At 33.9% G+C, this 25334-nt stretch overlaps 2 protein-coding genes across 2 annotated transcripts; both read left to right on the top strand.

The window, feature by feature from the left end:
• The first annotated feature begins 12203 nt into the window (after positions 1-12203).
• Positions 12204-24985, top strand: LOC118051971 (disease resistance protein Roq1-like). The gene is made up of 6 exons (XM_035062778.2): positions 12204-12530; positions 12702-13194; positions 13339-14428; positions 14528-14803; positions 14911-15888; positions 24646-24985. Exons 2-5 carry the CDS (start codon positions 12707-12709, stop codon positions 15277-15279), a joined length of 2223 nt encoding a protein of 740 aa, XP_034918669.1. The 5' UTR covers positions 12204-12530; positions 12702-12706; the 3' UTR covers positions 15280-15888; positions 24646-24985.
• On the top strand, positions 15408-20959 carry LOC140955158 (uncharacterized). Its single transcript, XM_073406961.1, has 6 exons — positions 15408-15420; positions 15734-15957; positions 16505-18238; positions 18761-18871; positions 19244-19393; positions 19544-20959. The coding sequence occupies exons 1-6, from the start codon at positions 15408-15410 to the stop codon at positions 20957-20959; spliced, it is 3648 nt and encodes a 1215-aa protein (XP_073263062.1).
• Positions 24986-25334: the final 349 nt, after the last annotated feature.

The following is a 25334-nucleotide window of genomic DNA, read 5'->3' as shown; positions in this document are numbered from 1 at the left end:
TAAAATAGCTTTGATTTACAACCATTTATGCTACTTTCTATCTTTAGGTGGCAGCAGTTATCATTCGGCCCTTGCCGCCCCTGAAATCCCTTTATCCTACTGTTAATTTCTTAATGACGCGTATCAGGTGTTTGATAAAATTCCTCGGCTGGAAAAAAAATAACAAGAAAACCATGTTTAGAATGCTTTAGTCCTTTTCTGAGTGGAAAGTGGTGTGAAAGTGGGAAGTACTGTGAGAGCCTTATGCCACTTTCTATCTTAGACGTAATAGCTTTGGCAAAAAGAAACAAATAAAAGTTAGTGTTCGCACAGCTTTAGCCCAAGAGTCTTACATGGTTGCCTTGGATTGATTGACACAAAGAAGTCTGAATGTTTTTAGAAAGAAGCAGCCTTCATTGCTTTTCAAAACCAATCTCTGGATCAAAATCTTTGTTACTTCGACTTCAGTAATGTTAGCGCGCGGACCCAGTTACTTTGGAAACTTTGCAAAGGATCTCGAGGAAGAAAAATGATTGCATTGCTAATAATTTGCAAGAGAGAATTCTTTCACTGAATAGAAAAATAATAGCAGTAACCTTTTCGACCTCAATAATGCTAACGCGTGGACCCAGTTGTTATGGAAACTTTGCAGAGGAAGAAAAATGATTGCATTGCTAATTAATAATTTGCAAGAGAGAATTCTTTCTCTGAATATATAGAAAAAAAACTATTATTTTAAAATAAAAAAACTATATAGAAAAATTATTCTTTTCAAGTAGAAAAAAATATAAAAGTTTAATAATATTGAATAAAAATACATAAAATTTCTAAACTAAATAAATAAACAGAGTAATAGAATTGTACTCATTATCTGTGTGTATAAGGTTATTGAAATGAAGATTATTATCCTCCAGGATCACACGAAAGGAACGCAGAAAGACATTCCCTTTCTTGTCATAAAGTTTTTGAAATAGAACGCCCATCAAAAAGTACTTTCGTACATTATTGTCATAAATTTTTTCAAACTTCCAATGTAGAGAGAGAAATTAAAAAAAAAAAAAAAAAAAGAAGCAAAAGGAAACAACCCCCACCCCATCTTTCTTGTTCCCTTTTCCTTCTTTACATGGCTTACTCAATCAAAAAGAAAGCACTATATAAATATATTATGGCATGGCTATTGGTGAGAAGCAAAAGCAGTAGCAGTCCATGAGGACAATCACCATCGTATCCACTATGAGAGCTTTTGTAAACGCGTGGACCCAGTTGGTGTGGAAACTTTGCAAAGGATCTGCAGGAAGAAAAATGAAATTTGCAAAGTATTTGTGGGTATTATATAATTGTGTTAATTTAAGGATTATTTTTTAGTTGTATTAATTTAGAAAATATTGTTTTTCACCGGAAAACTCTAATTACCTGTAAAAGAAGAACGTTCAAGAGAGAACAATAATGGAGGGGAATCAAAATCTTTGTTTGATTTTTAATCAAATCGATATTAAAAAATTAAAATTAAAAGAAAAAAAACTAATTAAAAAAACAAAATCTAAATCAACTGGGTTAATTTTGTCAAACCTAAAAATTCGTATAATGAGAGTGTGATAACTAAATATATATAAAAAATTAATATTAATAAACTAAATCGAACAAAAAAAATTAATTATAAAGAAAAAATAAAGAAAAAAGCAAAAATAAAAACATTATAACCGAAAAAGATCAGTTTTAGTTATCAATCCAATTTTTAGCAAAATCAAGGATTCAAGAATTGGCCTCTGTAACATAGTTTGTATTGTGAGCCAATCTGGGCTAGGACTTGAAACAAATGTTGTATACTGTTTGCACTGTCCCTTTGCTTATCTATATTAATTAGAAAAGGCCTCCACCCTCTTTAGGTTTTTATTATAATAAAATAATATCTATGGATTAATTTTGGTATAATTTAAGAAAGTAAGTCCTTTAATCAAATTTTAGATTGACCATCCTCAATGTGTTAAAAGTAAATGTTAATTTATAAAATAATATCATTACTGCGCAATAAAGCAGATATTGCTGTTGATAGCTTTTGCTGGGTTGATCTCTTTGGTTTATCTCTATCATTCTGGGCAAAAGATGATTTTCACGCAGTTATAGCTCGTTATGGCTATTTGATTGGAATTGATAATGCTAAAAGCACTTTTACAGATTTGACAGCAGCGAGTAAAGGGTGTTAGACTATGTATGTTTGACAGTGTGGTAGTGGTTGTTTTTCAAATAGCTTTTCATATCGAAATGAATGTCAATGATGTTTTTTTTTTTATTATTTTTAAAAAATTATTTTTTATATCATTACATCAAAACGATCCAAAATATACAAACCGTATTAAATTTTATCAAAAAAAAATTTAAATTTTATAAGAATATAGTTCAATCGCATTCCCAAATGGTTCCTTAATATGCAGAACTCGGAAGGAGATTATTTTCGAGGAGAACAGTATTGACCATGTTGTTTCATTGTCAGGTAAAGCACTTATTTCTTTAATGTATGTTTCCGGAGATTATTGCGGTGGGATATGTTTTGGCAGCTAATGCAATTCACAATGACCTTGGTCCTTGAGATCTTTACCTATTTTGGTTTGCATTGCTAATAATTTGCAAGAAAAATGATGAATATTTTTTAGTGAATTAATTAAGTTTAATTATAGAAAATCCTGTGCAAATTATACAAAATCCTGCTTTAAGTTCTTGAAACCTCGTTCTGGGATTAATTAGCGAGAATAAGAAAATTCTGTGCCAATTATATAAAATTTATTATTAATCATCGATATGATATTTATTATAGGTCATCAAATATTGAATAATGATTTATTTTCTAGCATAAACTTTGTTTGAAATAAAATTGATAAAAGACATGATTACACAATTATTGATGAGATTGTATATAAAAATAATTAAATTGAGATTTTTTAATTATTTTTAAAACATGTCATGGTTTTAGGTACATCATGTAAATTATAAAAAAAAATATTTATTTTTCTGATATATATAAGTAATAACAAATGGTTAGAATGCTTTCGTCCTTTCCGAGTGGAAAGTGGTGTGAAAGTGGGAACTACTGTGAGAGCTTTATGCCACTTTCTATTATTAGATGTAATGGCTTTGGCAAAAAGAAACAAATAAAAGTTAGTGTTGGCATCGCTTTAATAAATTGTTACAATAATAGCACTAGGTGAAGAATGGTGAACCTGTCGCGCTGGATCGCTTTAATAAAAATGTTTTCACTACGAAAGGAACGCAAAAAGACATTCCCTTTCTTGTCATAAAGTTTTGAAGAGCTATCAAAAAGTACTTTTCGTGTATTATTGTCATTAAGTTTTTCAAATTTTCAATATAGAGAGATAAATAAAAATAAAAAGAGCAAAAGGAAACAACCCCCAACCCATCTTTCTTGTGCGCTTTCCCTTCTTTACATGACTAGTATTTGATTTTCAATCAGTATGAGTAAGAAAGAGAGGACAAGCGGGTCCTCTCTCTTTCCCTACTTTTTTTAATGATTTTAATATGTTAATATATATATATAAAAAAAAATTGGTTTTGTTTTCAAAAAGAAATTCACAGTCAATTACTTGTTTACTATGTTTTTTAAGAACCAAAATAAATAAATAAAGTTTTTTCTTTCCATTTCCAAATTTGGTAGCCCGAAAACCTCCTCATCGCTGATTAGGTTTTGTTTTAGTTTAAGTGTGATGGAGACGATGCTAAAAATAACAACAACAACAACAATAAAAATTTGATGTAAATACTATTTATTTTTGTATTTTAAAAATATTTTTTAAAAACATTAAAAATAATTTTTTTTTTATTTTAAAATAATATTTTTTTAAATATTTTTAAATCATTTTTAATATATTGATATTAAAAATAATTTTTAAAATATAATTTTTCTTAAACATAAAGTTTAGCCTGCAGATCTTCCGCTGATCCCATCTCATTTGTTGTATGCATCCAACCTAAGCCAATTCAAGAAAGAAGATTTGAAGAATACCACCAGCAGCAGCAGTAATACATTAACATAACAGCATTATGGCAGGATGAGGGACGACCTCAGTGCAAGGTCGGAGACATGTTCAAGGCTTGGGTGCGCTATAATCTATATTAAGATTTTATTAATATTTTTTGACTAGTTTTATATAAAAAAAATTATAATTCTTAATTGAGTTATTAAAAAAATTTAAAATTTACGTGGAGCCTTCTAATATAATGTTTTAATTTGGATTAAAATTTCAGATTATTTTGAAAAATTCAAAATTTGATAAAAAATAACAATTTAACTAGTTTTATGTTATTAAGTGTAATTTTCAATCCAACCATTAGATTGAACTGGAATTTTACGAGAGATCTTAAAATATATTGAATAAAATATAGTTAAAATTTTATGATGAACAGAGTTTGATAGTGCTAACAAAAAAAACCATCAAATAAAAACAAATCAAGAATAAAATGATTATTTCCATTAAAAAGTAAAATAAATTAATTCTTCCTTCATTTTATACGTTGCCATCCTTACATTAGAGTACACTCCCATATGCGTTGTGGCAGCGGTTTGCCCTGTTATTGTTCTCATTTCTCTTATTGTTGAAAGATCCCTTCGCTTCCTTGGAAAAGACATTCCAAGTGTGCAGTGTTGATTGTCACAAGGTTTTTTCAAACTTCCAATATTGTGAGAGAAATTAAAAGGAGCAAAAGGAAACAACCAGTGAGGACAGTATCCTCCAGCTCATCAGATCCCACGAAAGGAACGCTAAAAGACATTCCCTTTCTTGTCATAAAGTTTTTCAAACATCCAAGAGAGAAATTAAAGAAAAAAAAAAAAAAAAAAAGCAAAAGGAAACAATCCCCACCCCATCTTTCTTGTTCCCTTTCCCTTCTTTACATGGCTTACTCAATGCAAATAAAAGCACTAATGCACGTTCTCCACAACCTACCCCCAATTTCACCACTATATAAATATCATGGAAAACAAGATAAAAAGAAATCTTTTAGTACATATATAAATATATATTATGGAATTAACATGGTATCGGAGTATCTGTGAAGTATTGCTGGGAAGTCATAATTTTTGACACGCCTAATCAGAGTCTTTTTTTGGAGAAGAAAGAAGCCAGGCTATGAAAATAGGTTTGTGGAAATTTACATCAAAATTAGCAGTAGAAATTCCTAGTTTCGTGGTGCTTTCTCGGCCGGAAAATGAATATAAAGCATATCCTTTTAACCTCATTTCAATATCCTTGCTTTACTCTCCAGCTACTCTCCAGCTAACCTGATACATATGAGTCTCAAGACATATGGCCATTGACAGAAAGGTGTGTTGAAGCAAAATCTTTTTTTAATTATCTGTAGCGACCTCAATAATTTTGTCAATCGCACCTACCATGAAATTACCAATACGTAAATTCCAGCTCAATATCTGCCAATACGAGCTTGAGAAATTTCCTTGCTTTTTTTTTTCCCTGTACGTGTTTCCTTTTTATCTTTCATAATTATAATTATTGCATTACTAATAATTTTCAAGAAATAATATTCGTTCTCTGAAAAGGGCTTGAGAAAACCCTAAGCATAGTATATAATCTCTTATAGGAATCTCTTTATTAAATCATCAAAATATCAAACTCTGTTTCCAAAGAGCTTGATAATATTTAATAAAAAAATAAAATAGAAAAACTATTCCTAAGTAGAAACAAAATCATAAAATTTTAATAATAGTAAATAAGAAAAATTAAAATTTCTAAACTAAATTAAAAACAAATAAAAAAACTGAGAAAATATGTATTATCCCAATAGTTCTTATATTAAAATCTCATTTATTATATGTTATATCTATCAAAAATAATAATAATAATAATTTGTGATGTGAACTAAAGCTATATGCGAAAACTAGAAAAACCCGGTGGAGACCCGTTTTGTTTTTTAAAATATGTTTTTTTTCTTCTAGTTAGAGACTTTTTTTTTTAATATTTTTCTATTAGTTACTAACCCATTTCAAAGTTCACTATATAAATATTAGAAAAATATTTTTTTTTATGTGGAATAAAAAAAATACTTTTGGTTTAAATACTTTAATTTTAAAAAATAAGATAATATCTTTTTTAATATGAGATAAAAAAAAAACCTTTTGAAATAATCTTTTATATATACAACATGTATAACATATATTCATATGAATTGTTTCTTTAATTTTTTTCATATGAAATATTAAAAATTAAATTTTTATTTTATTTTTTCGGGTTGACCTTGATCAATTTGTGTAATCCAAGACTTTATTTTTTAGTCTGGTTAATTTCAAGTTGGGTTCAATAACTATGAGTAAATTTATTGAAAAAACATAATTTTTTGTTTCTATAAAAATCAAAGGTAAAGAATTAAATTATAACATATATCACTAATTATTGACATACTCTTATTACAAACACGAAATTTTATGCCACTTAATCATACCCATGTTTTCAACGCTTTACACTGCTTTAATAAATTGTTAGAGTAAAAGCACAGAGAGGAACGGTTCAAGAAAAAACAATAATGGAGTTGAAGCAAAATCTGTGTTTGATTTTTTCTTTTTTGTGTTTTCGGTACATTGGTTAACAATAGCTTGGAAGAGTTTGGAATCAGTAACACGTGGACCCAGTTGTTGTGGAAACTTTGCAGAGGATCTGCACTCTGCAGGAAGAAAAACGATTTTAATAGATGTACTGTACATCATTTGAATTTATTAAAAGTAACAAGATATATACAATTAGATGCTATTTTTCGATCTTAGAAGTAACATGATTTTAATATACACCTTCTTTCAACGTTTTACGCTGCTTTAGTCGTCAAAAAAAAAAAAAACTATTAGATGCTATAAAACAAGATATATACAATTTTGAGAGTGTAATAGATATTATATTTTAAAATATTTTTGAAATATATTAAAATATTACTTTTTTTAAAAAAATTATTTTAATATCATATATTAGAACAATAAAAAATTTCAAAATATTTTAAAAAATATAATTTTACTGGACTCCAAAACACACCCATGCTCCCTCAGCAACCACCACGAAATTACTACTCTAAATTACAGCTCAATAATTTATTTTAGCGATCATTGCTTGCTCTTTGACATTTATTGCTTTGCTAATAATTTGCGAGAAACTTTCTCAATTTCCTTCTATTTTCTTTTTATCATGGAAACTTTAAGTAACATCTGTGCCTACCACAAAATTACCGATAAGTAAATTTCAATGCGTAATTGTGTAGGTTTAAATTAAAAATGCCTTAATTTGAAAAATTATGTTAACAATAATATAAATTAATTTTTCTTCATAAAAAAGTAATTGGGTATTAATTTAGGCTATAAAGATAAAATAATAATAATAAAAAAAAAGAGTTCGAGGGTATTCATTTTATTATTTGTTAGGTAACTATATAATCTAATTTGTTATGTGGAAAATAACACAAAGTTTTTTGGCATGGCTAATGATGAGAAGCAAAAGCAGTAGCAGTCCATGAGGACCATCACCATCGTATCCACTATGAGAGCTTTTGTAAACGCGTGGACCCAGTTGTTGCGCAAACTTTGCAAAGGATCTGCAGGAAGAAAAATGAAATTTGCAAAGTATTTGTGTGTATTATATAATTGTGTTAATTTAAGGATTATTTTTTAGTTGTATCAATTTAGAAAATATTTTTTTTTCTTGTGCCCTTTCCCATCTTTACATGGCTTACTTGATGAAAAAAGCAAACACCCCATTTTGATTTTCAATCAGTATGAGTGAGAGAGAAAGAGAGGACAAGGGGGTCCTCTCTCTCTTTCCTTGCTGTTTTTAACGCTTGAGAAATTTCCTTTTTTTTTATCCCTCTACGCTGAAATCAAATTTTAGAGTGACCATCTTCAATGTGTTAAAAGTAAATGTTAATTACCAAGTCGTTGCAACTTGCAACCATTACCAAAGGAATGGTAGAGACGGCTGGGAGAGGGAGATGAAGGAGAGGTCAGGGAAAGGAGGAAGATGGGAACGGAGGCCAAGGGGTCTTCTGTTTGTGGGGGTCTGGAAATGTAAATGGAAACGGCTTTGGCTCTCTGGTTCTGTTTTTGGGCAAGGAAATGGGGGGGCGGCGGCTGGCTTAGAGAAGATAAAAAGATTGGGTTCTTTTAGAGTTTCTTTGGGTTTCCTCAATTTTCTATCTAAAACTGCCTCATTACTCTTTTTTTATGCGTTGTGAGAACCTTTATTTATAAGTAAAATATTGTTAGGTTCTTCCTCAACTTTTTTTTTTTTTTACAAATTTTGATTTTTTTTTTGTATTTTTGAATTTTTTTAGAAAAAAACAAGCAATATCACATTGACTTCATAAAAAAAATCAATGATTTTTAAAAATAATATCGAACCGGTTCAGAAAAACCTTTGAAAATTTAAATTTTTTTTAATATAACACTAAAAAATACTAAAAACAATACAAATATATCAAGAATATATTTTGTTGGGTTTTCATTGTATTTTTGTTAGTTTTGAATTTTTCAGAAAAATTATAAAAAAGATAGGTCCAAAATTGGATAACAATACTGGGTCTGTTTTATTGAAAACTCGGGCCTGCAGTTGACCAAGAGAAAACCAGTCAACCCACCGAGTAGATCTGGAACCCGGGTGACCTAACAAAACCTGGTAGAAACCCATTTTTTTTTTCAAATGTGTTTTTCCTTCTAGCTAGAGATCTCTATATTTTTTTTTTAAATGTGTTTTTTCTTCTAGTTAGAGCCCTTTATTTTTTTTATATATTTTTTTAGTTGATTACTAACTCATTTCAAAGTTCAGTATATAAATATTAGAAGAATGTTTTATTTTTTTTAATGTGGGATTTTGAAACCTTTTAGTATATATACTCTATGTTTACTAGAAAAAAAATTATGGTTTTTTAATATAGAATAAAAAAGCTTTTTAATTTAAATACTTCAATTTTTAAAAAATAAGATATTATCTTTTCAATGTGAAATAAAAAAAATCTTTTGAAATAATCTTTTTAAACTTTATTATTTATAACATGTATAACTTATATCTACATGAATTGTTTCTTAATTTTTTTATATTAAATATTAAAATCTAAATATTTTTTTTTAAATTTTTCCTAATTGACCTAAGTCAATCCTTATAACTTGAGACTCAGCTTCTTGACTGAGTCGACACCGACTCAAGCTTGATAATTATGAATAAATTTAATGAAAAAAAAAATTTGGATAAAAATCTGGGTAAAAAATTAAATTATGACATATATCATTCATTATTGACATACTTTTATAACAAACGAAACTTTATATCACTTCATGATACCTGTGTTTTTAACGCTTTACACTGCTTTTAATAAGTTGTTACAGTGATATCACAGAGAGAAGAACGGTTCAGGAAAAAAATAATAATGGTACAGTGGTCAACAATAGCTTGGAAGAGTTTGATAGCAGTAAGATACCTGTTCGACCTCAATAATGTTAACGTGTGGACTCAGTTGTTGTGGAAACTTTTGCAAAGGATCTGAATAGAAACAAGTAAATAGAAAAGATATTAATTTTTTAAATATAAAAACTAGAAAACCTGATAATATTGAATAAAAAAATAAAATAAAAAAATTATTCTTTTCAAGTAGAAAAAAATAAGTTTTAATAATATTGAATAGAAATAAATAAAAGTTTTAAACTAAATAAAAATGACAGAAAAAAATATTTATTATCCTAAAAATTCTTATATTAAATAAAAAAAGAAAAAAAAAATAAAGGATCCAAGAATTGGCGTCTGTAACATAGTTTGTATTCTGAGACAATCTGGGCTAGGACTTAAAAACAAATGTTGTATACTGTTTGCACTGTCACTTTGCTTACCCTCTTAGGCTCCTTTTATTATAATAAAATAATATCTATGGATTAATTTTGGTATAATTTAAGAAAGTAAGTCCTTTAATCAAATTTTACATTGACCATTCTTAATGTGTTAAAAGTAAATGTTAATTTATAAAATAATATCCTTACTGCGCTATAAAGCTGATATTGCTGGTGATAGCTTTTCGCTGGGTTGATCTCTATCATTCTGGGCAAAATATGATTTTCACGCAGTTATAGCTCGTTATGGCTGTTTTGATTGGAATTGATAATGCTAAAAGCACTTTTACAGATTTGACAGCAGCAAGGGAAGGGTGTTATTCTGCAGTTTGATACAAAAGCTCATGGCCAAGTAAGAGATGTTTATTTTGGATGTAATAAATATTCATATTGGAACATAATATTCATCTCTCAAATCCCTAATCCAGTTGATCATATAAATAATTGTTTTAATTAATAACTATAAGAAATAAAACCCCTTACTAGTTGATTACTTGAATAAAAACTCAAGCTTGTCGACCAAAGTAAATAAATTAATTAACCAGGGTTACTAGAGGAGTTATTTGCCAGGATTGAGTTATAAAACAGTTTATAGATGTCGTTCACATATTTTTCAAGTTTCGTGGAATAGTAGTGGAATAATGTTTTTTAATATTTAAAAATTAAAAAATATGGTGTAGCTGTTTTGTATAAATTGTAAATTAAAAGTACAGAGAGAAGAACGGTCTAAGACAGAACAATATTGAGGACCTCAATAATGTTAACATGTGGGACCCAGCTGTTGCATCCACCACGAATGTTCCAGCTCAATATTTACCAGCACTACACGCTTGAGAAATTTCTTTGCTTTTTTTCCTCTACGTACTGTTACCTTTTACCTTTTATAATTATGATTATTGCATTGCTAATAATTTGCAAGAAAGATGATGAACTTTTTTAGTGAATTAAGTTCAATTAGAGAAAATCCTGTGCAAATTATACAAAATCCTGCTTTAAGTTTCATGGAAGCTCGCTCTGGGATTAATTAGCAAGAATAAGAAAATTCTGTGCAAATTATATAAAATTTATTATTAATCTTCGATATGATATTTATTATAGGTCATCAATATTGAATAATTATTTATTTTCTAGCATAAACTATGTTTGAAATAAAATTGATAAAAGATGTGATTACACAATTATTGATGGGATCGTATATAAAAAATAATTAAATTGTGATTTTTTAATATCTTTAAACATATCATGGTTTTAATCGTAAACAATACATCATGTAAATTATAAAAAAATATTTATTTTTCTGGTGTATATATATATATATATATATATATATAACAAATTAAATGATAGTAACAAGAAAATAGGAATTAGATTGAATAAATGATACACGTTCCTGTCATGATATATCTAGGAAGAAATTCAAAGAATAGAACAAAGTCAAGAATTCATAATAAAAAAAGAAAACACATAAAGAAATAAAATATGTCTGTAATGAATATAAAAGATGGATGAAAATATTAGAATAAGAAAGAGATATAGAATCTGTTTGTAAGATTTTCTAAAAACTTAATTACAATTACATTATAATTTCTTCCCTAAAATTATTCAAAATATAGTATTAGAATTACATAATGCTATGTTTTTAATATATATAATTAAAGAGTCTCTACTGAACCAAATAATAAAATATTGTATAACTCTCTTTTGGATGAATTGTTAACGGAGGAGGGACTGTTTTGGGTCCCCGTCTTCGCTGATTTTATTTGAATATATTATTTGATTAGTCCATTTATAGGTTGACTGTAAATTTCACTAGAAATTTCAAGTAATTTACACAGGAAATTTCCTAGTGATAAACCTGGAATCTGAAGTCCCAAACTTCAAGAATTTCTTTTCTTTTCCTTTTGTATTTTTTCTCATTTTCTTGGCATGCGCGCAGCTGCTTCATGGAAAAAACGTTTCAGATGCGGAAAATATAGATAAATGTGGAAAGAGCGGAAAAAAAATTCCCAAATAAAGATATCTTTTCGTCCCTTGGTATCGTATGGATATTATTTCAGAAAATTAATTCAACCGTACTCCAAAGAACACTTATACTCCAATATCAGCAACCGAAAGTTACCACTCTAAATTCCAGCTAAATAATAAATATTGTGTTTTAAAAATATTTTTTATTTTAAAATATATTAAAATAATATTTTTTATTTTTAAAATTTATTTTTAATATTATTACATTAAAACTATGTAAAAAAAAATATTTTTAGAAAATCAATTCAACCGTACTCCAAAGAACACTCATACTCCAATATCAGCAACGACCACGAAAGTTACCACTCTAAATTCCAGCTCAATAATTTGTTCTTTGACAATTATTGCATTGCTAATAATTTGTAAGGAAACATACTTTTAACTATAAGAGTCTGTTTGATATTTTTCCAACTTTTACTATTTTACTTCAAAGTTTCAATAATTGTTTTTTCATTACATATTGTTTCCAACGTGTAATAATTTGGAACCACTCGCAATAAATAAAGCCCAGCAAAGGCAGATGTGTTTGTCTATGTATACATGAACTGCTGATTCGATTTGAACACCCCATTTCTCCGATTCAATAACTTCAGTTGCAAAACTTCTCTCTCCGATTGCTGCAATTTCATAGCTAACTCTTTGTTATACACAGGTATATATGGCTAACTCTTCTTTGCTTCTTTCTTGTTTTAATTTCATGTCTTTACCAATAACAATAATGTGAAAGCTTTGCTTGTTTCATGTTTAACTTCAGTTGCTATTGTCTTATGCTTTCTCATTATTAAGCTTAAATTGCTAATTGATTGTTCCTTCAATTCTGCAGCTGAAATGGCAGAGCCAGAGTCTTCTCGTTCTATACCAGAATGGCACTATGATGTCTTCTTGAGTTTTAGAGGAGAAGATACTCGCAAGGCGTTTACTGATCATCTATATTTTGCCTTAGATCAAGCAAGAATCCATACTTTTCGAGATGATGATGAACTTCCTAGAGAAGAAGAAGTTTCCGAGCATCTTCTCAAGGCAATTCGAGAATCAAAGATATGCATAGTTGTCTTCTCAAAAGGATATGCTTCTTCTAGATGGTGTCTCAATGAACTTGTAGAGATTCTGAAGTGCAAAAAGAAAACCGGTCAGATTGTTATTCCTATATTCTATGACATTGATCCTTCAGATGTGAGAAAACAGACTGGCAGTTTTGCAGAGGCATTTGATAAGCATGAAGAGCGTTTTGAACAGAAGTTGGTGAAGGAGTGGAGAAAAGCTCTTGAGGATGCCGGAAACCTATCTGGATGGAGTCTCAATGATATGGCAAATGGGTATGCCTTTTCTCTCTAAAATTCACTTGCAGACGTTTATGGAGTAATTTTACATTACATTTTTCAATGTGAAGTAATAAAATATTTCTTTTTAGCATACTTAATTGACTTGCTATCGATGACTTACTTTTTTTCTGTGAGCAGGCATGAAGCAAAATTTATCAAAGGGATTATCAAGGATGTGTTGAATAAATTAAGTCGCGAGTACTTATATGTTCCTGAGCACCTGGTAGGTATGGATCTTGCTCACGATATTTTTGACTTTCTAAGTACTGCAACAGATGAAGTATGCATTGTGGGCATACATGGGATGCCAGGAATAGGAAAGACAGCTCTAGCAAAAGTTGTATTTAATCAACTCTGCAATGGATTCGAGGGAAGCTGTTTTCTTTCGGATATCAATGAAAGGTCAAAACAAGTTAATGATCTTGTTCCTTTACAAAAGCAACTTCTTCATGATATTTTAAAACAGGATGTTGCAAATTTCGATTGTGCTGATATAGGAAAGGTTCTGATCAAAGAGCGACTTTGTCGCAAAAGAGTTCTTGTTGTTGCTGATGATGTGGCTCGTCAGGACCAGCTAAATGCTTTGATAGAAGAGCGAAGTTGGTTTGGTCCCGGAAGTAGAGTAATTATTACAACAAGAGATTCAAATCTTCTTCGTGAAGCAAATCAAACATATCAGATCGAAGAATTGAAGCCAGATGAGTCCCTTCAGCTTTTCAGCAGGCATGCCTTTAAGGACACCAAGCCAGCAAAAGATTATAATGAGCTTTCGAAGAAAGCCGTTGGTTACTGTGGAGGACTTCCTTTAGCTCTTGAGGTTATAGGAGCTCTTCTGTACAGGACAAACAGAGGTAGATGGGAAAGTGAAATTGACAAATTGAGCAGAATTCCAAACCAAGATATTCAAGGAAAGCTTCTAATAAGTTATCACGCACTTGACGATGAACTACAAAGAGCATTCCTTGATATTGCATGCTTCTTTATCGGTATAGAGAAAGAATACGTCGCAAAAGTGCTAGGAGCCCGTTGCAGTTCCAATCCAGAAGTTGTTTTGGAAACTCTCCGTGAAAGGTCTATGATTGAAGTATTGGGAGAGACGGTAACCATGCATGATCTATTACGAGACATGGGAAGGGAGGTCGTTTGTGAATCGTCTCCCTTGCTTGTTGGAAAAAGGACCAGAATTTGGAATCAAGAGGATGCATGGAATGTACTTGACCACCAGAAGGTAAGAGCTCAATGCATACATGAAAGCATAGTCAAGCGTATTTTCTAGTCAAACTTATTACAAATAATTGTATGAAAGTTGTATTGATTTTTTTTTTAGGGTACGGATGTTGTAGAGGGTCTTGCACTGGATGTCAGAGAATCAGAAGCTAAATCACTGAGCACAAGTTCATTTGCAAAAATGAAATGCTTAAATTTACTCCAAATCAATGGAGTACAACTCATCGGATCCTTCAAACTGCTTTCTAAAGAGTTGATGTGGATTTGTTGGCATGAATGTCCTTTGAAATATTTTCCATCTGATTTTACCTTGGACAATCTAGTTGTTCTTGATATGCAGTACAGTAACCTCAAAGAACTATGGAAAGGAAAAAAGGTACGAAACATGCTACAATCCCCAAAATTTTTCCAGTATGTAATTTATATTTACATGTTATGACTTTCTATGATTAATTTTCATTATTTTTCTCTCTATGATAACAGATTCTCGACAAGCTTAAAATCCTTAATCTCAGTCATTCTCAGCACCTTATTAAAACACCAGACTTGCACAGTTCAAGTCTTGAGAAACTAATTCTGAAAGGTTGCTCGAGTTTAGTTGAGGTGCATCAATCAATTGAAAATTTGACGAGCATCGTTTTCTTGAATCTGGAGGGATGTTGGAGTCTGAAGATTCTTCCTGAAAGCATTGGCAATATAAAGTCTCTTGAAACTCTGAATATTTCTGGGTGTTCACAACTTGAGAAATTGCCAGAACGCATGGGTGATATGGAATCCTTAACTGAGTTGCTAGCCGATGGGATTGAAAATGAGCAATTTCTCTCTTCAATGATGGAAGTATATGGCTTATGAGGAACAAGGTAATCTTCAATGATGGAACTGCGACCTTTGAAGATATTTTCTCCTTAATTCTTTATCGCCTCTCAAATTGGCTCAAGTCTGCAGATAAGTTCTTCATGGCTACTGACACTACTTTAATTATGGGACCTGAAGGTATTATAGATTGGTCTAACACCAAATAAAGGCTTTTAGCATGGCGTATCAGCTTCTTCATTCCTAATGTCCTTTTTCGGTTATGTATCTGTTGATTTTCTTTTCCTTTTTTTTTGTGTTTGCTTTTTGTTATTGTGATTTTTTTTTTTCATGTATCTTGTTTTTGGCTACCTTCTGGTTAGCCCTTTCAATATATCGACTTATTCCAAAAAAAAGCAATTTCTCTCTTCAATTGAACAATTAAAATTTGTCAGAAGGTTATCATTGCGTGGATACAGTTTGGCTCCACCAAGTTTTTCTTTGATTTCAACAGGTTTTTTCAATTGGAAACGGTGGCTGCCGACATCTTTCATTTTCAATGTGAAACGTGCTAGGGAGGTCGTCCGTGAATCGTCTCCCTTGCATCTTGGAAGAAGGACCAGAATTTGGAATATAGTCGATGCATGGAATGTACTTGACCACCAGAAGGTAAGAGCTCAATGTGATGCAGGACAATTGGTTGCTGTTACGGAACAACAAAAGGATGCATACAAAGAGGTTGCGATGGACTGAATTACATGCTGGCTGGAATTACTACCCTACACAAATTGCCAGCTGCACTTTCCTTATTTATCACAGATTCTTAGTTAGGGCCTTAGTGCCTCTTTTTTTATTTCTGTTAAATTGCCTAGGACGTGAATTGTGGACATAAGTCCTGACGTATGGGAACTTCCCTGTTATCTTTAGTTTTATTTAAATTCCATAAGTTATTATTTGATTAGGATTAGGAATGGTAAGCTTATAAATACAAGCAACCATTCACTTAGGGAGGTACTTTTGATTTTGAATAACAGAACAGTTTTCTCCCAAAACAATTATCTTTACTCGTGGATTCGAGTGTTCTTACTTTTGTTCGTGGATTCGAATACAATCAGAAAGAAAGGGACGGTGATCCTTCTCTTACAAACTTTCGCTACGTCAGTTGGTATCAGAGTAGGTTTATCGTTGTCCAGATGTCAAACGCACTGAACGAACGAGAAACCCTTAATGGCGAAAAGAAGAAAATAACATAATCACGCAAGCAGAGTTCAGAACTTTCCAACAGGAAACTCAGCAAACCTTACAAGCAATACAAGCAACCCTTGCTAGGTTAACAACTGGAAATAATCAGCGGCGTGAGGATGAAAGGGTTCGCGATGATCACAGGGAACGGATTGTCCCTGTCCGTGAACACCATCCAAATCCACGTAGGCAGCTAGCCTATGAGGAAGAACTCAGTGATGATGAAGAATATGCCGAACGCATATTAAGACCCAATCGGCAAGGCTATTACAATATGGGAGAACAAGGACCCCAGTCTTTTCGTATGAAAATGGACCTACCCAGCTTTAATGGCCAGCTGCAGATTGAAGGATTTCTCGACTGGTTAGCAGTAGTGGAGAGATTCTTTGATTACATGGAGATCCCTGAAGACAAGAAGGTTAAGCTGGTCGCTTACAGATTAATGGGAGGAGCCTCCGCTTGGTGGGAACAATTGCAGATCATACGGATGAGGCAGAGAAAAGGGATGGTTCAAACCTGGTCCAAGATGAGACGACTGCTACGTTTCAGATACTTGCCACCAGATTATGAGCAGATATTGTTTCAGCAGTATCAGGATTGCAGACAAGGGAACCGGGCAGTTCAAGCATATGTGGAGGAATTTCACAGACTATCTTCTCGTAACAACTTGATGGAGACGGACGCACAACAAGTCGCCAGGTTCATTGGAGGATTGCGTTTAAATATTCAAGATCGAGTTTCCATGCACACCATTTATACCCTAACAGAAGCTATTAATTTAGCTACAAAAGCAGAAACGCAATTGGACAGGACCAGAGCAACCAGTGTAGCAAGGGCCCCGACTGAATATACTCATACCACAGCACAGAAAGGAAAATTCCCACTGAATCCTCCACCCGCCATGACGAACTTCACAAGAGGACCAAGCACCAGCAGGGCACAGGTGACGACCGCAGGAGTAGTCCCTCCAGAAGCACCAAGAAATCCATATGCCAGACCAACTTCAGATAAGTGCTACAGATGTGGACAACAAGAGCATCGTTCTAATCAATGTCCAAAACGGGGGGCAGTACATCTGGTTGAGCAAGGGGAAGGAATAGACGAAGCAGAAAGGATAGAGAACGAGACTGAGTACCTCTATGGAGAAGAAGAAATTACAGGAGGAGATGATGGAGAATTACTCTCACGTTCTCTAGTAGTTAGAAGACTTCTACTAGCACCAAAACAGATGGATCACTCGCAGCGTCACAGCATATTTCGAACCCGGTGTACTGTAAACAAAAGAGTATGTGACGTTATTATTGACAGTGGCAGCAGCGAAAATATCATCTCCAGAACCATGGTGACGAAGCTAGGCTTGAAGACAGACAAACATCCCACACCTTACAAGATTGGCTGGATTAAGCTTGGAGCAGAAACAACGGTTACTGAAACTTGTCACCTTCAATTCTCTATTGGGAAACATTACGTGGATGAGATTACTTGTGATGTTGTCACAATGGATGCATGTCATATGATCCTAGGCAGACCGTGGAAATATGATGTGGACATTACCTACAAAGGCAGGGACAATGTGTATATATTCATGAGGGGAGAGCAGAAGGTGGTATTAGGTCCTCTAAAGGAAGATTTTTCTGCAGCACAACAGAAGACACACGGTAAGCCTATACTCCTAGTTGATGGGGGAACATTTATAACAGAAATCAACGGGGCCAGTGAAGTTTTTGCTATAGTAGCGGGTGGTGAAATTGGAGCTGATCCTACCAACATTCCAAAGGTATTGCAACCTTTACTAACAGACTTCCAAGCCATTATACCCACAGACTTACCAGAGGGGTTGCCACCTATGCACGACATTCAACATCACATTGATTTAATCCCCGGGGCTAGCCTACCAAATCAACCACACTATCGGATGAGTCCGAAAGAAGGCCTTGTCCTATAGGAGCAGGTGGAAGAACTGATAAAAAAGGGGTTAGTTCAGGAGAGTATGAGTCCTTGTGCGGTACCCGCCTTGTTAGTACCAAAGAAAGATGGCAGTTGGCGTATGTGCATCGATAGCCGAGCTATTAACAAAATCACCATTAAATATCGATTTCCCATTCCTCGATTAGAGGACATGCTAGACATGCTGGCTGGTTCCAAAATCTTCTCAAAAATTGATTTACGGAGTGGGTATCATCAGATTTGAATCAGACCTGGGGATGAATGGAAAACAGCCTTCAAAACAAAGGACGGATTATATGAGTGGTTGGTAATGCCGTTTGGGCTATCCAATGCTCCAAGTACTTTCATGCAGGTAATGAATCAGGTACTCAAGCCATTTACTGGTCACTTCGTTGTAGTATACTTCGATGACATATTGATTTACAGTCGGTGTGAATCTGATCACCTGGATCACTTGCGAAAGGTACTTACGGTTTTGCAGCAGAATAAATTATATGTTAATTTACCGAAGTGCAGATTCATGACTAGCAGTTTATTATTTCTAGGATTTATTGTAAGTGCTGATGGGATTAAAGTCGATGAAGAAAAAATCCGAGCCATTCGGGATTGGCCTACCCTGAAAAATGTCAGCGACGTCCGTAGCTTTCACGGGTTAGCCACATTTTACCGACGATTCGTCAGAGATTTTAGCAGAATTGTCGCACCGATCACTGAATGTATGAAAAAAGGAAAATTCCATTGGGGAACCGAGGCAGAGCACAACTTTACACTAATTAAAGAGAAATTATCTTCTGCCCCAATCTTAGCACTACCAGATTTTGATAAACTATTTGAGGTAGATTGCGATGCTTCGATCATTGGCGTGGGTGCTGTTCTATCTCAAGAAGGAAGACCCATTGCATTCTATAATGAGAAACTTAGTGAGGCTCGCCAAAAGTGGTCCACCTACGAACTTGAGTTTTATGCTGTATTCCGAGCCTTGAAAGTTTGGGAACATTACTTAGTGCAACGAGAGTTTATTCTATTTAGTGATCACCAAGCACTAAAATTCCTTAACAGTCAAAGCAACGTGAACCGAATGCATGCTCGTTGGGTTGCCTTCATCCAGTGATTCACCTTCACATTGAAACACAAGTCAGGGCAGCTGAACAAAGTGGCTGATGCATTAAGCCGGAAAGTGTCCCTGCTCATCACTATGCGGGCTGAAGTCAAAGGTTTCTACTGCCTTAAAGAATTATATGTAGAAGATAAGGATTTCAGAAATATCTGGAGCAGGTGTCAGGAGGGGCGATCTCAGGAGGGAATACATATTCACGAGGGCTACTTATTTTGGGGCAACCAATTATGTGTTCCCAGAAGCTCATTGAGGGAACAAATAATCCATAAGCTACACGGGAGTGGCTTGGGAGGCCACCTAGGACGAGATAAAACTGTGGCTCTTGCAGAGGAACGATACTACTGGCCCCAACTGAAGCGCGACGTTGGCAACCATGTCAAGCGATGTCCAACATGCCAAGCAGCTAAGGGCCAAGCACAGAATACAAGTCTCTACCTGCCCTTACCTATACCAGCAGCTCCTTGGGAGGACCTGTCAATGGATTTCATCCTAGGACTTCCACGAACACAGCGGGGTGCCGACTCAGTCTTTGTGGTGGTGGATAGGTATTCCAAAATGGCCCACTTTATTGCTTGCAAGAAAACTTCTGATGCCGTGCATGTGGCCAACTTATTCTTCAAAGAAGTTGTTCGTCTACATGGGGTCCCTAAATCTATCACCTCAGACAGGGACACTAAATTTCTTAGCCATTTTTGGAGAACATTGTGGCGGCGGTTTGACACAACACTTAACTTCAGTAGCACCAACCACCCGCAAACCGATGGACAAACAGAGGTTGTGAACCGCACTCTAAGTAACTTGATCCGCTGCCTATCTGGAGAGAAGCCTAAACAATGGGACCTCACATTGGCTCAAGCCGAATTTGCCTACAATAGTATGCAGAACAAGTCCACTGGGAAGACACCATTTCAGGTGGTCTACTGTCAGCCCCCAAGTCATGCATTAGACTTAGTACCACTACCAAAGCTTCCAGGAATGAGTATTGCAGCAGAACATATGGCTGATCGGGTTAAAGCCATTCAAGAAGAGGTGCGTCAGAAACTGGAAGAGTCCAATGCCAAATACAAAGCAGCTGCAGACCGGAAACGACGACTTAAAGTATTCACGGAAGGAGACCTGGTAATGGTATATCTACGCAAAGGCCGGTTGCCAGTGAGAACATTTAACAAATTAAGCGACAAGAAGTATGGCCCCTATCAGATCCTACAGAAAATAAATGACAATGCATATCGAGTAGACCTTCCTGCAGATATGGCAATATCTTCTACATTCAATGTTGCTGACTTGTTCGAGTATCATCCACCTGATGAGTCACCCTTCAACTCAACTAACTCGAGGGCGAGTTCTTTTCAAGCAGAGGAGACTGATGCAGGACAATTGGTTGCTGTTACGGAACAACAAAAGGATGCATACAAAGAGGTTGCGATGGACTGAATTACATGCTGGCTGGAATTACTACCCTACACAAATTGCCAGCTGCACTTTCCTTATTTATCACAGATTCTTAGTTAGGGCCTTAGTGCCTCTTTTTTTATTTCTGTTAAATTGCCTAGGACGTGAATTGTGGACATAAGTCCTGACGTATGGGAACTTCCCTGTTATCTTTAGTTTTATTTAAATTCCATAAGTTATTATTTGATTAGGATTAGGAATGGTAAGCTTATAAATACAAGCAACCATTCACTTAGGGAGGTACTTTTGATTTTGAATAACAGAACAGTTTTCTCCCAAAACAATTATCTTTACTCGTGGATTCGAGTGTTCTTACTTTTGTTCGTGGATTCGAATACAATCAGAAAGAAAGGGACGGTGATCCTTCTCTTACAAACTTCCGCTACGTCACAATGCATACACGAAAGCATAGTAGTCATGCGTATTTTCTAGTCAAACTTAATACAAATAATTGTATGAAACTTATATTAATTTTTTTTCTTAGGGTACGGATGTCATAGAGGGTCTTGCACTGGATGTCAGAGCATCAGAAGCTAAATCACTTAGCGCAGGATCATTTGCAAAAATGAAATATTTAAATTTACTCCAAATTAACGGAGCATATCTTACCGGATCTTTCAAACTGCTTTCTAAAGAGTTGATGTGGATTTGTTGGCTTTAATGTCCTTTGAAATATATATTCTACTGTTTTTTATAATCTTTATATTTATATTTTTAAATATAAGTACAGATAGCATCATTTGAATCTTTTGATTGAAAGTAAAAGGCTTCATCTCGTAACATCCTCTCTAGAAGGTTTTATTTGGTCAATCTTCAAAAACTTAGGGATTAAAAAAAAAAAAAAAAAACTTCTTACTTGATTCAATTTGGAAACCTCAAGGAGAAAATTTAAACAAGTATAACCTCACGGGGAGAAGTTGAACTCTCCCCAAACTCAGGGGTTAATTAAAATTAACCTTTAAATTTCTATCCATGCCCAGTTGCCCACGAAAGAGAAGAGGTACATCCACGTGAAGCTCATTTTGGGTTTGGGTTAGTTGAAAATATCTAGTGGGTGGGCCTTTTTTTCTGTTTTTCTGTTTTTGTTTTTTGTTTTTATGCACATGAAAGAATACATGAAATAATAAATTTAAATCCAACCAATCCAATAGAGATATAATATTGTATACGATCAACATTGTCGCACCCGACATCGTGGCGGCCCATGAAAAAAAATAATTCTTTTCAACATTTGTGGAAAAAGAACAGATTTCTAGCATTCGGTTCTTTTAGGGGAAAATGTCTCGTTTGAGGAGTCGCCACCTAGTATTATGGTCACTAGGAACCCTAACTGGTCAACAGAGATTCTATGACTCGGGATTGGTTACGTAAAAGGGAAGATATTATCACCCCTTAAACGTTCTGCCTAAGGCAGACTGCATTGTTGGTTTTGTCTTAAATTGCTAAATATTTATTAATTTGTGCCGTGATGATTTGTTTATAATATTCCTGACTCTGGCGCCAGTGAATATTCGAGCTCGAATAATTCCAACTCTGGTGTTGGTAAAAATTTGTAGCTACGACAAAAATTAGATCAATATATTTTTTTATTCTCTACTCTAGCATCAGTGAACAAATAAATAAAAATAAATGTATTTTTATGCATGCACATATTTTTTTATTTTTCTAGCTAAATAAAATAAAATACAACGAATAAAAATAATATAAATTTAAACCAGTATTTTTATTCCTGACTCTGGCGTCAGTGAATAAACCAATAAATTTACATTATTTTTACTCATGCACACACATATTTTTTTCTATTTTTTCTATTTTTTTATTTTTTTTTATGTTTTTTATTTATTTATTTTTTTGGGGTCCAACTTGAAAATGCCAAGATTTTCCTAGTATATTATATTGCTACAAGAGAACATGATATTCACATGCATGGCTAAATCTGGAAACGTGCTTTTCTAATGGAGTCGAAAAAACACTAAAAACAACAAAAACAAATCACCGGGTATATGTAAGAAAGAAAACCTTAGCAGAAGCTTCAGGAATCTATTTCAGATCTTCACGAGTTTGACCACGGCTACTGCTTTTCCTCACACTGAATGGGACTGAGTTTCTCTGTTTTACTTGGAACAAAAGCCTCCTCGCCAGAACCTCCAAATGAGCAGCTCTCTAGCATTTTATCTTCTCCCATTGATTTGTTGTCGGGTCGACCACTGCTTATGGAGTTGGAATATCTATTTGTTAAATCGTGTAGCTGCTGCTCGTGCTCCAGCAATGATTGGTTTGCTGAACTTTTTTTTCTTCTTCGTTCTTGTGATTCTGCGAACGGTTGCCTTCCCTTGTTAATGTGTTTTCGTTCTTCTCTGTCCCCTCTGTCTTCTGCCTGTCCCTTCTCCTGTTTTTTCGTGTTCTCACCTCTCTCCTCTGGTCTGCTGCACTGCTGTTACTGAGATGCTGCGTTGATGGAGCAAATTCTCCACTGCACTGCTACTTCTGGTGCAAAAGAGATGGAAGGACGGTGGTTGACAAAGGAGACCTGTTGGGACTTAACATATACACCTCCGGTGACGCAGGAAGCCTGCTGCAAGAAGACTGGATTGTGAGCACCAACCTGACAGGAATCTATAGGTACCAAAGAACATGGTGCAGAGAACGTTGCGTTCATTACTCCAACATGTTGTCCAGACCCATCCGGAGATTCAGAGGAGCCTGAGAGCAACGAGGGCTTGATCACTCTTTGTGACTGCTCTTCCCCTGGTTTTTCGTCTTTTGGTTATAAACTCTTCCCCTCACACCAGTCTTAGGTAGATAGAGGGGAGATCTTCGGGGAAGGCCTGGTGGCCCTCTCCTTTCTTTTTGTCCCCTGGGTTCTGCCCTTTTCTCTTCCTCTCTGGTTCTTTTTTCCCGTCTCTCTTTTTTATCTTTTTTGTTCCTCCGTTCTGCGCTTCCTGTCTCTCTCCCCCTAACGTTCCTTCTTCTCTGGTTTTTATCCCCCCTTGGCATGCCATTGGTCGATTGTGCCTCTGTTTTAATGCAGGAGTAAAGGCAGCCGTTGTCATTATTTTTTCGGGTGAAGAAGATGAACAGTGTTGATGATTTTTGCGTTTTGGTCCTTGATGTTTTGAAAGTTTGCAGTCCAGTCCTTGGGTAAATTGCAATTGAACCCCTGCATCTCAGCGCTATTTACACATTGGTCCTTGGATTTTAATCTGTTGCAATCGTGCCCCAATTAAATCCAAACTTTGCTATTTCTTCAATTAAGTCCCTAATTTCATTAATTTCATTAAATCCAAAGTCCAATTAAGTCTAAAAATTTATCAATTCTCCAGTTAAACCCTTAATTGGATTAAATAAATTAATTCCAAGCTTAATTAGATTAATTCCAAAGTTTAATTAAACCCCAAAACTTCCATTCATATTGCCCTTAACCCAAACTTTGATTCATTCTTCATTTATTTCATTTTACTTGTTTTTTTTTTCATCATCATTATTTTTTTCATCAATTTTTTTATCCTTTTCAATAAATAAAATAATAATAAAGATAAAATGGTCAAAAATTGGGTTATGACAAACATGAAAGAATTTTACGAAAAGACATGAAAATATCATATATTATGAGTCTCAGCCAGTCATAATTGTATTGTTGTGTATTATCAATTATCTTTCTTGTATAGGAAATATCAGGTTGGATTTTGCTGATGACAAACTTAATCTTAGAGATTGCATCTGCGGTTTTCGACCAGATGGGTTATGCATTAATTGGCATGGTGTTGGCATTTGTAGCTTTGCTTCTTGCTGCCGTTGAACTCATTCACATGGCTCGAAAGGAAAGAACTAAACGGGAGGGCCTATTGCCACCTTTTCTTCTCCATGCAACTAGAAAGCCTGTTGGCACTATTGTTGAGTATTTTGGATTGGCTGGTGCTGTCTGGCAATGTGTTTATTCGACTGTGGAGTATACGTATACTCGTCAGAAAAAAGATAATCCAATTAAGATGTGTCTTTTACCTTTCATTTTCTTATTATGCGTGGCGATTTCCAAATTATTAGTCGACAAGAGTTCCGTTGTAAATAGTTCTTAGCAATCTTTATGATCTAGATCCTGCACTTGTTAGAACTGTCACCTTGCCCAGTACCTGTCTATGTCATCAACCTATCAAAGGCTTGATCATGTCAGCAGGTTGTTCATAACTCTCGTTCCCATAAGCATTTAATTAAAAACGGTCTAGGTTGTGAATTAAGAGTTTTATTCTTGTTCGTGGGGGATTGGGGAGGAATATAAGTAATGTTGTCGGTCGTTCCACTCCCGAAAAATATTCCGATCGATCGTGCATCCGAACCTCAATATTAGAATACAGAATTA

The sequence above is a fragment of the Populus alba genome, chromosome 19 (assembly GCF_005239225.2).
Source record: "Populus alba chromosome 19, ASM523922v2, whole genome shotgun sequence".
In the NCBI taxonomy this organism is placed as follows: Eukaryota; Viridiplantae; Streptophyta; class Magnoliopsida; order Malpighiales; family Salicaceae; genus Populus; species Populus alba.
Note: the sequence above shows the minus strand (reverse complement) of the source record. Positions and strands in the feature narration are given on the sequence as shown.